Here is a 13,732-nt window from a genome sequence, read left to right on the forward strand (position 1 = left end):
GAAACAGTGAAAGTTGAGGAAAGAACAGCAGCACTATCTACTCAGGTACAAGAGTGGGATTTACTGGACCTCCTCAGTAGAACATGGTCTACTGCACAACTTCATCTCACTAACCTGTTGAATGCTTTCGTGTCCTCTCGGTGTCTTTATACAGAGATCCTAGTATATCTCCCATGGATTTAGATATCCTCATTTCATGCTGCTTGGTGTTGTTGGGTTGCAGGAGCTAGAAAACGAACAAAAGTTGTTGGCAGTTCCCACCGAACAAGTAATGCAGTGGTGAAATCCAAATGTTTTTTAACTACCGGTCCTGTGGGCGTGGCTTGGTGGGCATGGTGTGGTGTGGCTTGGTGGCCGTGGCACGGGAATGATACTGCAGAATCTCCATTCCCACCCCATTCCAGCAGAAGGATACTGCAAAATCCCCATTCCCTTCCCACTTCTGGGGGAAGGATACTGCAAAATCTCCATTCCCTCCCCACTCCTGGGGTCAGCCAGAGGTGGGTATTTGCCGGTTCTCCGAACTACTCAAAATGTCCACTACCGGTTCTCCAGAACCTGTCAGAACCTGCTGGATTTCACTCCTGAAGTAATGACTCAACTGTCTCAGCTGTTGCAAGAAATGACACCACGTATCAGGGGGCTCCAGCGCTCAGTTAGTGGGGGAATCAAGTGGAATCTAGTGATCTATTTAAGATGACATCACTGAACAATCAGGGAAAAGCTGGGTAGCGCCTGCCTAACATCCGCTCTGTACAGGTAGTCCTTGACTTGTAAGAGTTCATTTAGTGGCTGTTCAGAGTTACAACAGCATTGAATAAAGTGTCTTAGTAGCATCCCCATGGCCAAATTGGGATGTTTGGCAACCAGTTCGTATTTATGACCATTGCAGTGTCCCAAGGTCAACCTTGCGACCTTCTGACAAGCTAAAGTCAATAGGGAAAGCTGGATTCTCTTAATAATTGTGCGATTCATTTAACAACTACAGAGATTCACCAGACAGTCATAAAATCTGGTGTGAGCTGCTTAAAAAAACCCACCTTGCTTAGCAACAAAAATGTCTGGTCCCAATTGTGGTCATAGATCAAGGGCTACCTGTATTAGAAGGATTAGGAATCATTCTACTTGTCAAATAAGGAGAGCTAACTGGGAATGAAGCACAAAGGTACCCAAATGCTAAAAATATATCCAGGTGATGCTAATGAGGGAATGCTAATTAGCGTAAAACAAGGCAAGCCTGAGGGAGAGAAGGGGAGAGGAGAGGAGAGGAGAGGAGAGGAGAGGAGAGGAGAGGTGAGGCTTCTGTGGGGAAGCCTGAGGGAGAGAAGGGGATAGAAGAGGAAAGGCTTCTACGGGGCAAGGCTGAGGGAGAGAAGAAGAAAGGAGAGGAGAGGTTTATTTGGGGAAGCCTGAGGGAGAGATGGGAATAGGAGAGGAGAGGCTTCTACAGGGCAAGGCTGAGTGAGAGAAGGGAGAGGAGAGGAGAGGCTTCTGTGGGGAAGCCTGAGGGAGAGAAGGGGATAGAAGAGGAAAGGCTTCTACGGGGCAAGGCTGAGGGAGAGAAGGAGAAAGGAGAGGAGAGGTTTATTTGGGGAAGCCTGAGGGAGAGATGGAATAGGAGAGGAGAGGCTTCTACAGGGCAAGGCTGAGTGAGAGAAGGGAGAGGAGAGGAGAGGCTTCTGTGGGGAAGCCTGAGGGAGAGAAGGGGATAGAAGAGGAAAGGCTTCTACGGGGCAAGGCTGAGGGAGAGAAGGAGAAAGGAGAGGAGAGGTTTATTTGGGGAAGCCTGAGGGAGAGATGGGAATAGGAGAGGAGAGGCTACAGGGCAAGGCTGAGTGAGAGAAGGAGAGAGGAGAGAGGCTTCTGTGGGAAGCCTGAGGAGAGAAGGGGATAGAAGAGGAAAGGCTTCTACGGGGCAAGGCTGAGGGAGAGAAGGAGAAAGGAGAGGAGAGGTTTATTTGGGGAAGCCTGAGGGAGAGATGGGAATAGGAGAGGAGAGGCTTCTACAGGGCAAGGCTGAGGGAGAGAAGGGAGAGGAGAGGAGAGGCTTCTGTGGGGAAGCCTGAGGGAGAGAAGGGGATAGAAGAGGAAAGGCTTCTACGGGGCAAGGCTGAGGAGAGAAGGAGAGGAGAGGAGAGGTTTATTTGGGAAGCCTGAGGAGAGATGGGAATAGGAGAGGAGAGGCTTCTACAGGGCAAGGCTGAGGGAGAGAAGGGAGAGGAGAGGAGAGGCTTCTGTGGGGAAGCCTGAGGGAGAGAAGGGGATAGAAGAGGAAAGGCTTCTACGGGGCAAGGCTGAGGGAGAGAAGGAGAGGAGAGGTTTATGTGGGGAAGCCTGAGGGAGAGATGGGGATAGGAAATGAGAGGCTTCTACGGGGCAAGCCTGTGGGAGAGAAGGGGATAGGAGAGGCTTCTGTGGGGCAAGCAGAGGAATCCACAAAGGAGCAGAGGTGGTGGAAGGAGAGAGAGAGAACGGAAGAAGGGCCGACCAGCCACCTGAATAATATCTCATCACGTGACCCACCGGCTGGAGAAAGACTGACCGTCACCCCACCAAGTGACCTGCCTGCTGAGAGGAGACTGACCACCACTCCACTATGTGGCTCAGGCCAGTAGAGGTGTATGAGCAAGGTACCAATGTGAACCAGCGACCATACCAAGAGGGCCAGGAGAACCCAGACTCCAGCGGGCCTTTTGGGGGTAGCGCTACAGTTGCAAAAGGGAGCCACATAATCTCAGGACACTGCCTCCGCCATAAATACGAGCCAGTTGCCAAACATCTGAATTTTGATAACAGGACCACCGGGATACTGCAACTGTCATAAATGTGGAAAAACGGTCGTACGTCACTTTTTTTTCAGCGCCGCTGTAACTAAACGGTCACTCAACAAGTGTTTGCAAGTTGAGGGCTACCTGCAAAGCACAAACTTCCCGTACCAATAAAGGCTTGGAAAAATGAGGTTGCCAAACACCGATTCCCAGAGCGGGTTTGCTTCTAACTTTGCAATCATCAAAAATATACAAGGGTTTCCGCTCCTTTGGATGACCACATGGCCTTTTTTGCTTTGTACACAAATAAAAGCAGACAAATAAAAAAAAAAGTAGGAGGGGGGGAAGAAACAGGTCTCACATTTGTTTCCTTTGGAGTTTTCACAAACACCCTCAAGCTTTTCAGAGAAGGGCTGAGGTCCAAATGTTCCACGGCTCGATCCAAATCTTCCTGTGATTTCAGGGGAATCAGGAGCTGGAAAAAGATTTGAACAAACACGGACCAGGCAGCTGAGTCGCAAACAAGAGAAAAGGCAGGAAATGGCCGAAGGCCGGTGGGGTGGGGTGGGGGGGAGCTTGGGAATGGCAGGGTTTTGGGGCCGCTGAACCTGGAACGGTGCAAAGCCAGTGGAGCATTCTACTGGAAAACACCACGAACGAACACCACGACCTATAACCTTTTATTCCATCATAACACTCCCTCAAGGAAGAACTGAATAAAAGTTATCCAAACAATTACTTAGGAAAGGACAGCCACCAAGTGGTCTCTCATTCTGCTGGAATAAATCCAGGTAGCCCTTGACTTATCACCCCAAAATTTCCACTGCTAAGTTGTTCAGTGGGGGCTCGCCCCGTTTTACGACTTTTCCTCCAGAGTTGCCGCGTGAATCGCTGGAGCGGTTAAGGTTAGTCGCACGATTGTTAAACGCGAATCCGGCTTTCCCGTTGACTCTGCTTGTCGGAAGGTTGCAAAACGGTGTGTGTGTGTGTGTGTGTGTGTGTGTGTGTGTGTGGGTGTGTGTCGCATGACACCCCTACAACCATCATAAATATGAGTCGGTTGGCAAGCCTCTGATTTATTTATTTTTTTGATAATGTGACCGCGGGGATGCCGCAACGGTCGTTAAGTGTGAACATCAGTCACAGGTCACTTTTTTCCGATGCCGTTGTAACTTTGAGCGGTCACTAAATGAAGGGTTGTAAGTCAAGGACTGCCAGTACTCCCGATACAATGCAATTCTCTGCAATTGTCGGCTGATCCAGAGGCTTGTTTGTTTAGCTTGGTTTAGAAACGCGCAGGATCCTCGGGGGAAATATATAGAAAAGAGAACTGCAATGGCTTCACAGATAGTCCTCAACTTATGAACAGTTTTGAGAGACCTCCCTTGATGACCCAGATTTGAAGTTTCTGATAAGTCTCCCACTCTCTTTTGCAACCATAAAACTTCAGGTGATTGGCAAGAGACTACATTTACAGCCGTTGGCAAGGTCCCGCGGTTACGTGACTCTGTTTTATGATGGTTTTGCAGAAAACTAGCAGCCATTTCCTGGTTTTGGCAATGCTGTGCTCATAGAAAAACATTTGAAATTCCCAACTGTAAAAAAAAAAAAAAGAGGTCATAAATTGCAGTTGATCACATGACCAACCGTTTAGCGATCATTGCAACTGTGATGCGCAGGCTCCATGTTGGTTGTAGTCAAGGAATTGCCTGTATTTGATTTCTGAAGTGGTTACAACGTTATGGCTGCCTGGAATTATTATTTTTTTCATGGATTTTTGAAATTATTTTTTTTTTTAAGCTGTGTTCCAGTATTTGAGGGGCTGCCACGAAGAAGGGCCCCATTTTCCAAAACACCTGAAAGCAGGACAAGAAACAACGGATGGAAACTAATCAAGGAGAGAAGCAACCTGGAATTAAGGAGAAACTTCCTAACAGTGAGGACAATTAACCAGTGGAACAGTTTGCCACTAGAAGTTGTTGGTGCTTCATCGCCAGAGGTTTTCAACTTGTCTGGAATGGCATAGGGTCTCCTGTTTGAGCAGGGGGTTGGACTAGAAGACCTCCAAGACCCCTTCTTGCTCTATTCTGACACAAAGATTCTTTCTTTCAAATTGTGTCCAGTTCTTGGGAGACTGCCGGAACAAATCATTGTTTGGCCAGTTTTGTTAACCAGATTTTTCAGAAGTGGTTTGCCATTGCCTGTTTCCGAGGGCTGAGAGAAATTGACTGGCTCAACACCATCTGGACAGCTTTGTGCCTGTGCTTTGGCTAGAACTTCAAAGTCTCCCGTTTCCTTTGGATTAGAATTTTGCATAATAAATTCGAATTCTGAAAGTTTGCACTTTAAAGGTAATTCAAAGCATAGTTCATCCATAAAGTCAAGATGTGGGAGGCTCATTTCTCACCTCTGCTGCAAACAAGCTAAGCTGCCCATAGTCTCCATGTTTTCATTGGACCAGGGAATCTTACTGCCTACCTGTGGGTCGGGACCCCATTGTGGGTCGGGACCCCATTGTGGGTCGAATGACGATTTGCCAGGGGTCGCCTAAGATCATCGGAAATATGGGAAGCATACTTGCAAGTCGAAGAATCACGCTCCAATGGTTGACTCCACAAGCCAGCTGCAGGCTCTTCAAATCGCTAGCCGAATTCGGCTTCAGGCGCGATGAATTAAAAAAGAGAGAAATCTTTGCTCCGATGTCTCCCTCTCAAGCCAGCTGCAATCACTCCCAATCGCTAGCCTAATCTGGCTTCAGGCGCGATAAACTTAATAGGGGAGGAGTCTCCGCTTTAATGCCTCCGTCCTCAAGGCAATCGCAAGCAGTTCAGATCGCTAGCCAATACGGCTTCAGGCGCGATAAATTCAAAACGAAAATAATTTTACAGTTGGGGTTGCCACATCGTGGGGAATTGTATTAAAGGGGTCGCAGCACTATAAAGGTTGAGAACCACTGTTTTAAAGGCTGTTGTAAGAATAATGGGAAGAAACAGGAGCAACGCCAGTCACGTTTTTCAGGTTTCCTAACACTGGATGAAGTTATTAATCCGTTCGGGGTTTTTTGCATATTTTTTTTCTGGCGTGCCTACAAATTGGCTCACTTATTGAGTCATCTAAAACTTAATACCCTGCCACCCGGTTGGAGCAGCGGCGGTAATTTTATTAGGGGTAATCTGTGAATGGTACAGGAAAGTGTGAAACACAAAATATGAAGGGGTGTGTGTGTGTGTGTGTGTGCAGGTAGTCTTCAAATTACAACCATTCATTTAGTGACTGCTCAAAGTTACAACCACACTGAAAAAGTGACTTGCGACCGTTTTTCGCACTTAACACCAGGGCGGCATTCCCCATAGTCACGTGATCAAAATCTGCCAAAGTTGCCAGTCTTTGGCAACTGACTCGTATTTATGATGGCTGCAGTGTCCCGGGATCACGTGAGCTCCTTTTATGACCTTCTGACAAGCAAAGTTAATTGGGGAGGAGTGGGGGAGCCAGGTTCACTTAACAATTGTGGCAAGCAAACCGGGCAAAACTCAGTTAACAACGGTCTTGCTTAGCATTGGAAATTTCGGGCTCAGTCAGGGTCGTAAACCGAGGACTACCTGTATAGACCTGTAAACATTGAAGCATGCTGGGGGGGTGGGAACGGGGGGGGGACACGACATTCTTCTGGGGGTGCAGAATGGAACAGAGCTGCCACAAACGGGGACACATGTAGTCTCTTTGATAATCCTTCAACTTCTTCTCGAGCTGCAGAATAATCTGGCTGTACTCCTTAAGAGCCTGGTTGAAGATTTCCGTAGGAAATAAGAAATTAAACTGAGAAGAATATCAGCTGTCCATTCTTGCAATGATTAGAATCGGTGGCAGAGTTCACTTTAACCTGGCAAGAGAGTCCTACTCCGAAGAAGATCTTCTCTTTTTCCCAGCAAAGGGGAATCGAGAATTAAATTTACATTCTTAAGATTGCTGTGCAATTTACGATCCCTCATGTGCAGTCCCTGCTTGGAATTTCTTTTAACCGCTTTCCTTTGGCACTTGCTTGCACATCACTTCCAGGGCCGCCTCCCCCCCCCCTTTCACTTGGAATGCCCATTAATCTTTCAAAATATGGAAATAAAAATATCCTACAGCCTTCTTTCTGTTTCTCAGGACTTCACGGACCCTCGCAGCCAGCCTCAAAAGACCTCGGGTTGAAAAAAAAAATACTCGGTGGGGCCTTGCTCTTGACTTCTGTCCGTTGCCAAAACCTGAGAAAAATTGGATTCTCCATGCCCGGGAAACTGTCAGTGTGCACGGACAATCTCTACCAGATACTGGCCTAAATTTAGATGCATGCAAACCGGGAGTCTTAAGTTGGCACGTTGCAAACTCAGGAAACAAGCACAGCTTTCCTGAATCTAAGACACTGAATAAGTACATTAATGTAAGGCAGGAAGGCAACAAAAGCTGTCAAAATGCTGACTCATGGCTTTCTTTCTCCCCCTGTTTAAACCAGGACTCAAGTCCGTGAAGCTAAAAGGGAGTGTATAAAGGGGCAGAAACCCAAAATAAACTCTCGCAAAAGCCCCGTCTTAGAATAAAAGGAATTTCAAAACTAAAAGCATCCTGCAGGTTTATTTCGTTACTGATTTTTCATGGGTCATTCAGAACTTCTGACTGCAGAACAGCTATTGGATAAAGTAGAGGTATCCTACCACAGCAACTTTAAGAACTGTGGACTTTAAGTCCCCTGGCCAGCATGGGGACTTCTGGGAGTTGAAGTCCACCCATCTTAAAGCATGTTGACCGGGAAATTCTGGGACTTGAAATCCACCAATCTTAAACCATGTTGACCGGGGAATTCTGGGAGTTGAAGTCTACCGATCGTAAAGCACGCCAGCTGGGGAATTCTGGGAGTTGAAGTCCACCCATCTTAAAGCATGTTGACCGGGGAATTCTGGGACTTGAGGTCTACCCCTCTTAAAGCATGTTAACCAGGGAATTCTGGGAGTTGAAGTCCACCCATCTTAAAGCATGTTGACCGGGAAATTCTGGGACTTGAAGTCTACCCATCTTAAAGCATGTTGACCAAGGAATTCTGGGAGTTGAAGTCCACCCATCTTAAAGCATGTTGACCAGGGAATTCTGGGACTTGAGGTCTACCCCTCTTAAAGCATGTTAACCAGGGAATTCTGGGACTTGAGGTCTACCCCTCTTAAAGCATGTTGACCGGGAAATTCTGGGACTTGAAATCCACCAATCTTAAACCATGTTGACCGGGGAATTCTGGGAGTTGAAGTCTACCGATCGTAAAGCACGCCAGCTGGGGAATTCTGGGAGTTGAAGTCCACCCATCTTAAAGCATGTTGACCGGGGAATTCTGGGACTTGAGGTCTACCCCTCTTAAAGCATGTTAACCAGGGAATTCTGGGAGTTGAAGTCCACCCATCTTAAAGCATGTTGACCGGGAAATTCTGGGACTTGAAGTCTACCCATCTTAAAGCATGTTGACCAAGGAATTCTGGGAGTTGAAGTCCACCCATCTTAAAGCATGTTGACCAGGGAATTCTGGGACTTGAGGTCTACCCCTCTTAAAGCATGTTAACCAGGGAATTCTGGGAGTTGAAGTCCACCCATCTTAAAGCATGTTGACCGGGAAATTCTGGGACTTGAAGTCTACCCATCTTAAAGCATGTTGACCAAGGAATTCTGGGAGTTGAAGTCCATCCATCTTAAAGCATGTTGACCAGGGAATTCTGGGAGTTGAAGTCCACCCATCTTAAAGCATGTTGACCAGGGAATTCTGGGACTTGAGGTCTAACCCTCTTAAAGCATGTTAACCAGGGAATTCTGGGAGTTGAAGTCCACCCATCTTAAAGCATGTTGACCGGGGAATTCTGGGAGCTGAATTCCACAAGTCTCAAAGCTGCCTATGTTGGATATCTCTGGCTATAGCAAGAGATATGACGCCTCTCTAACTTTTGGAAGTCCTTTTTGCACTGGATTTTAAAACATGGGACGTAGTGACTGACAGATGCCACATGAAGAGCAAGAGAACAGCAGAGACAGAGAAAGAAGCAACATACGAAATTACCTCGTTCTCCGCATAATGCAAATCCATCAGCTGCCCAAAAGCATCCATGACTTTCTGCAAAACATCTTTGAACTTAACCGGCCTCTGGAACTGGATAATCCTGCAGGAGGAGGAGGAGGAGGCGTTTTTGAAAACAGTTAACATCATCCTACCAAGTCCTTGACTTACAACAGTTCGTTTACAATGGACACCAAAAAGTGACTTACGACCATTTTTCACGCTTACAACTGTTGCAGCATCCTCATGGTCATGTGATCAGAATTCAGATGCCTGGCTGCTGACTCATATTTATGACGGTTGCTAAGGGGTCACGCGATCCCCTTTTGCGACCTTCTGACGAGCAAAGTCAATGGGGAAGCCAGATTCACTTAACAACCGTGTTGCTAACTCAACAATTGCAGTGACTCACTTAACATGAAAGGTTGTAAAATGGGGCAAAATTCACTTAATAACTGTCTTGCTTAGCAACAAAAATTTTGGCCACAACTGTGGTCATAAGACGAGGACTACCTACAGTAGTTGTGCCTTTTCATCCGAAGCTGAGAAATTCTGCCCTCCTACTCAATTCTTAACAAACCAAATGCATTTAATAAATTGGCATAGCTGCATTTTAATCTTATCGCGGTTGGAATGAAGAATGTAAGCTGTTCAGAGTCATTGGCTGAGTAATAATTTGGATTTTAACTGAAATGCTTTTGGTTCCATCTACTGTCCACCACCCAAAGTTGCAAAATTGACTGGAAGGGCCACATTCAACGCTTTTAATTAAATGGAATTTATTTATTTTCAACAGGAGCAGCATATAAGCATGAGAGAATAATTAAAAATATTACGCGCATCTCAGTACTATATAATCGATTTGCACAGATACCTGAAGGAGGACAACTTTCTGAGAAAACACCCCAATAAAGGAAAGAATGTTGGGCTTTATTTACTGATGAGTTACGGTTTTTAAATTTCAGCAAAAACAGGCAAAATACCTAAACTTGATAGACCCAACCGAGTGACTTGTAAGGGGGAAATTTAATGAATAAATAAAATAAATAAATGTACCTTTTTTCTCCATCATGCTCAAACTTGATCCTAGCATTCCGCAACTATGGGAGATAAGTAGAGACAGAAAACCATTAACTAGGATATCGATGGATAGATGGACAGACAGACAGATACGGATGGATGGATGGATGGATGGATGGATGGGATAGATAGATAGATAGATAGATAGATAGATAGATAGATAGATAGATAGACAGATAGACAGATAGACAGACAGACAGACAGAAAGATAGATATGGATGGGGAGAGAGAGAGAGAGATGGATGGATGGACAGATAGACAGACAGATACAGATGGATGGATACCTATGGATTGATGATAGATAGATAGATAGATAGATAGATAGATAGATAGATAGATAGATAGATAGATATGGATGGGATAGATTGATAGATAAATAGATAGATAGATAGATAAATAAATAGAGGGCCTCTGGTGGCTCAGACTGCTAAGACAGTCTGTTATTAACACAGCTGCTTGCAATTACTGCAGGTTCAAGTCCCACCAGGCCCAAGGTTGACTCAGCCTTCCATCCTTTATAAGGTAGGTAAAATGAGGACCCAGATTGTTGGGGGCAATAAGTTGACTTTGTATATAATATACAAATCGATGAAGACTATTGCTTGACATAGTGTAAGCCGCCCTGAGTCTTCGGAGAAGGGCGGGATATAAATGCAAAAAATAAATAAATAGATAGATAGATAGATATGGATGGGAAGAGAGAGAGATGGATGGATACCTATGGATGGAAGATAGATAGATAGATAGATAGATAGATAGATAGATAGATAGATAGATAGATAGATAGATAGATAGATAGATATGGGTGGGGAGAGAGAGATGGATGGATGGACAGATAGACAGACAGATACAGATGGATGGATACCTATGGATGGATGATAGATAGATAGATAGATATGATTGGATAACGGATGTGTGGGTGGATGGGTGGATGGATGGATAGATAGATGGTAAGATGGTAAACATAGCCGATAAAGATATAGATAGAAACAGGCAGACTGTCCTTTTGGTCTTCTCACAATACCTGGTGTTAGGTATTCAGCCTCGGCTCCAATTCATCCATCGCCCCCTCTCCTTACTTGGTGTATGCAATATCGTGCAGCTCACCCTCCCCAAATTGAATAAGGATGTTTGGGCAGGGACATCTTATAATTTGCATTTCTGAAGGACCCAGTGAAGACCCCCCTCCCCGTTGGCAACCCTTAAAAAAAACAAAAACACTTCTGGTGCTGAATCAGCTGGTTGAGTGCACCGATAACATAATGCAACAAACCAGGATGTAATTTAGCATGCTGTGTGAATTTGTTTCCTCTCAACGAGGCCTAGAATTGCTGTTCTGCAAACTAGCACACTAGCGCAAATCTTAACATTTTGCTGTTCCTCGAGCAGGAAGCTTTGGAAACACATGTCCATTTCTTGCAAACCAGGTACGTAAAACTGCTCCGTAAAATCTACAACTGGTTGGAGAATTAAGTGGGGCCAATATTCTTAAACGTTCTTTTTTTTAATGCAGAAATGAATTACAATCGTATCTCTCTCTCTCTCTCTCTCCTTTTTCTCCCTCTGGTTTCTTTTCAGAATGGAAAAAGGGCAACCTATATTTGGGAGCGTCCATCGTTTGGAAAGATCAGCCTCGCACTGCTGGTATCTAAACAGGAGAATTCCTAGAGGGGCGAACAGATGACGCCTTTTCCTGAAAACTCTTCTTATCTCTCTCTTGAGGTTTATCCAGAACATGATTAGCAGTTTCCATGCTTCCATTCTATGCGCCCGAAAATATGTCGCGGCAGTGAGAAAGATTCAGTTCGACGTCTATTTATGCGGAACTGTGTGTATTAAAAAGATCACATTCTAATGTGGCCTGCATCAAGAACTGGCTGAAGTTGATTGATTTCAGAATAACAGAATAGGAAAGGACCTTGGAGGACTTCTAATCCAGGGGTCTCCAACCTTGGCAACTTTAAGACTTGTGGACTTCAACTCCCAGAATCCCAGATTCTGGGAGTTAAAGTCCACAAGTCTTATAGTTACCAAGGTTGGAGACCCCTGTTCTAATCCAACTTCTGCTCAAGCAGGAGACCCCACACCTTTTTTGATAAGTGGCTGTTCAGTCTCTTCTTTAAAACCTCCAGTGTTGGAGCATTTGCAACTTCTGGAGACAAGTTGTTCCTCTGGTTAATTGTTCTCACTGTCAGGAAATTTCTCCTTAGTTCTAAGTTGCTTCTCTCCTTGATCAGTTTCCATCCGTTGCTTCTTGTTCTACCTTCAGGTGCTTTGGAGGATAATTTGACCCCTCTTCTTTGTGGCAGCCCCTCAAATATCCGAAAACTGCTATCATGTCACCCTTAGTCCTTCTTTTTCATTAAATTAGCCACGCGCAGTTCTCGCAACTGTTCTTCAAATTTGTAGCCTCCAGCTACCTAATCATATTTGTTGCTTTTCTCTGCACTCTTTCCAGAGTCTCAACATCTTTTTTTTTTATACTGTGGTGACCAAAACTGGATGCAGTATTCCAAGTGTGGCCTTACTCAGACTTCGTAGGGCGCTACTAGCACCTCATGTGATCTTGATTCTATCCCTCTATTAATATAACATGGACAAGACAAGAAACAATGATTGAAACTAATCGAAGAGAGAAGCAACCTGGAATTAAGGAGAAATTTCCTAACAGTGAGGACAATTAACAAGTGGAACAGAACTTGCCTGCAGAAATCATGGAAGCTCCATCATTGGAGGTTTTTAAGAAGAGACTGGACAGTCACTTGTCTGAGATGGTATAGGTCTGTGATGGCGAACCTAAGGCATGTGTGCCAGAGGTCGCACGCAGGTGCCCTCTCCGACGGCACGCGAGCCGTCGACCCAGTTCAGCTCTGCCGCACAGGCGCATGTGCCTTCCCGCCAGCCAGGTGGTTTTTGGGTCTCCGCTGCGCATGTGTGGGGGTGTCCCTGTGCGGGGGGGCCACACATGCATTGCACTTTGGGGGTTCGGCCACATGCAAATGCTTTGGGTACTTGGTCTGGAAAAGGTTAGCCATCACTGGTATAGGTTCTCCTGCTTAAGCAGGGGGCTAGACTAGAAGACCTCTAAGGTCCCTTCCAGCTTATTCTCTTCTCTTCTCTTCCCTTCCCTTCCCTTCCCTTCCATTCCATTCCATTCCATTTTTACTATTCTATTCTATTCTATTCTATTCTATTCTATTCTATTCTATTCTTTCTATTCTATTCTATTCTATTCTATATTCTCTTCTCTTCTCTCTTCTCTGTTCTATTTTGTTGTTCTGTTCTATTCAATCCTATTCTATTCTATTCTATTCTTCATTCCATTATTTATTCTATTCTATTCTATTCTATTCTATTCTATTCTATTCTATTCTATTCTATTCTATTCTATTCCATTCCCATTCCATTCCATTCCATTTTTACTATTCTATTCTATTCTATTCTATATTCTCCTCTTCTCTCTTCTCTGTTCTATTTTGTTCTGTTCTATTCTATTCTATTCTATTCTATTCTTCATTCCATTATCTATTCTATTCTATTCTATTCTGTTCCATTCCATTCCATTCCATTTTTACTATTCTATTTTATTCTATTTTATTCTATTTTATTCTATTTTATTCTATTCTATTCTATTCTATATTCTCTTCTCTCTTCTCTGTTCTATTTTGTTCTGTTCTGTTCTGTTCTATTCTATTCTATTCTACACAACTCCATCCTAATATTCTATTCTATTCTATTCTATTCTATTCTATTCTATTCTATTCTATTCTATTCTATTCTATTCTATTCTACTCCCTATACCTTGAAATAC

General features: G+C 44.6%; 1 protein-coding gene across 1 annotated transcript in view; it reads right to left on the reverse strand.

Moving 5' to 3' along the window:
• Nucleotides 1-13,732, reverse strand: part of LOC131197469 (mitogen-activated protein kinase kinase kinase 3-like) — a 105,473-nt gene that overhangs the window by 34,927 nt on the left and 56,814 nt on the right. Inside the window, exons 4-7 of the mRNA XM_058181577.1 lie at nt 9,898-9,941; nt 8,845-8,944; nt 3,130-3,243; nt 115-226 (exon numbers count right to left, since the gene is read on the reverse strand). Of these exons, the coding sequence (XP_058037560.1) occupies nt 115-226; nt 3,130-3,243; nt 8,845-8,944; nt 9,898-9,941 (370 nt within the window). The remainder of the gene's footprint in view (nt 1-114; nt 227-3,129; nt 3,244-8,844; nt 8,945-9,897; nt 9,942-13,732) is intronic.

The sequence above is a fragment of the Ahaetulla prasina genome, chromosome 4, assembly GCF_028640845.1.
Source record: "Ahaetulla prasina isolate Xishuangbanna chromosome 4, ASM2864084v1, whole genome shotgun sequence".
Classification (NCBI taxonomy): Eukaryota; Metazoa; Chordata; class Lepidosauria; order Squamata; family Colubridae; genus Ahaetulla; species Ahaetulla prasina.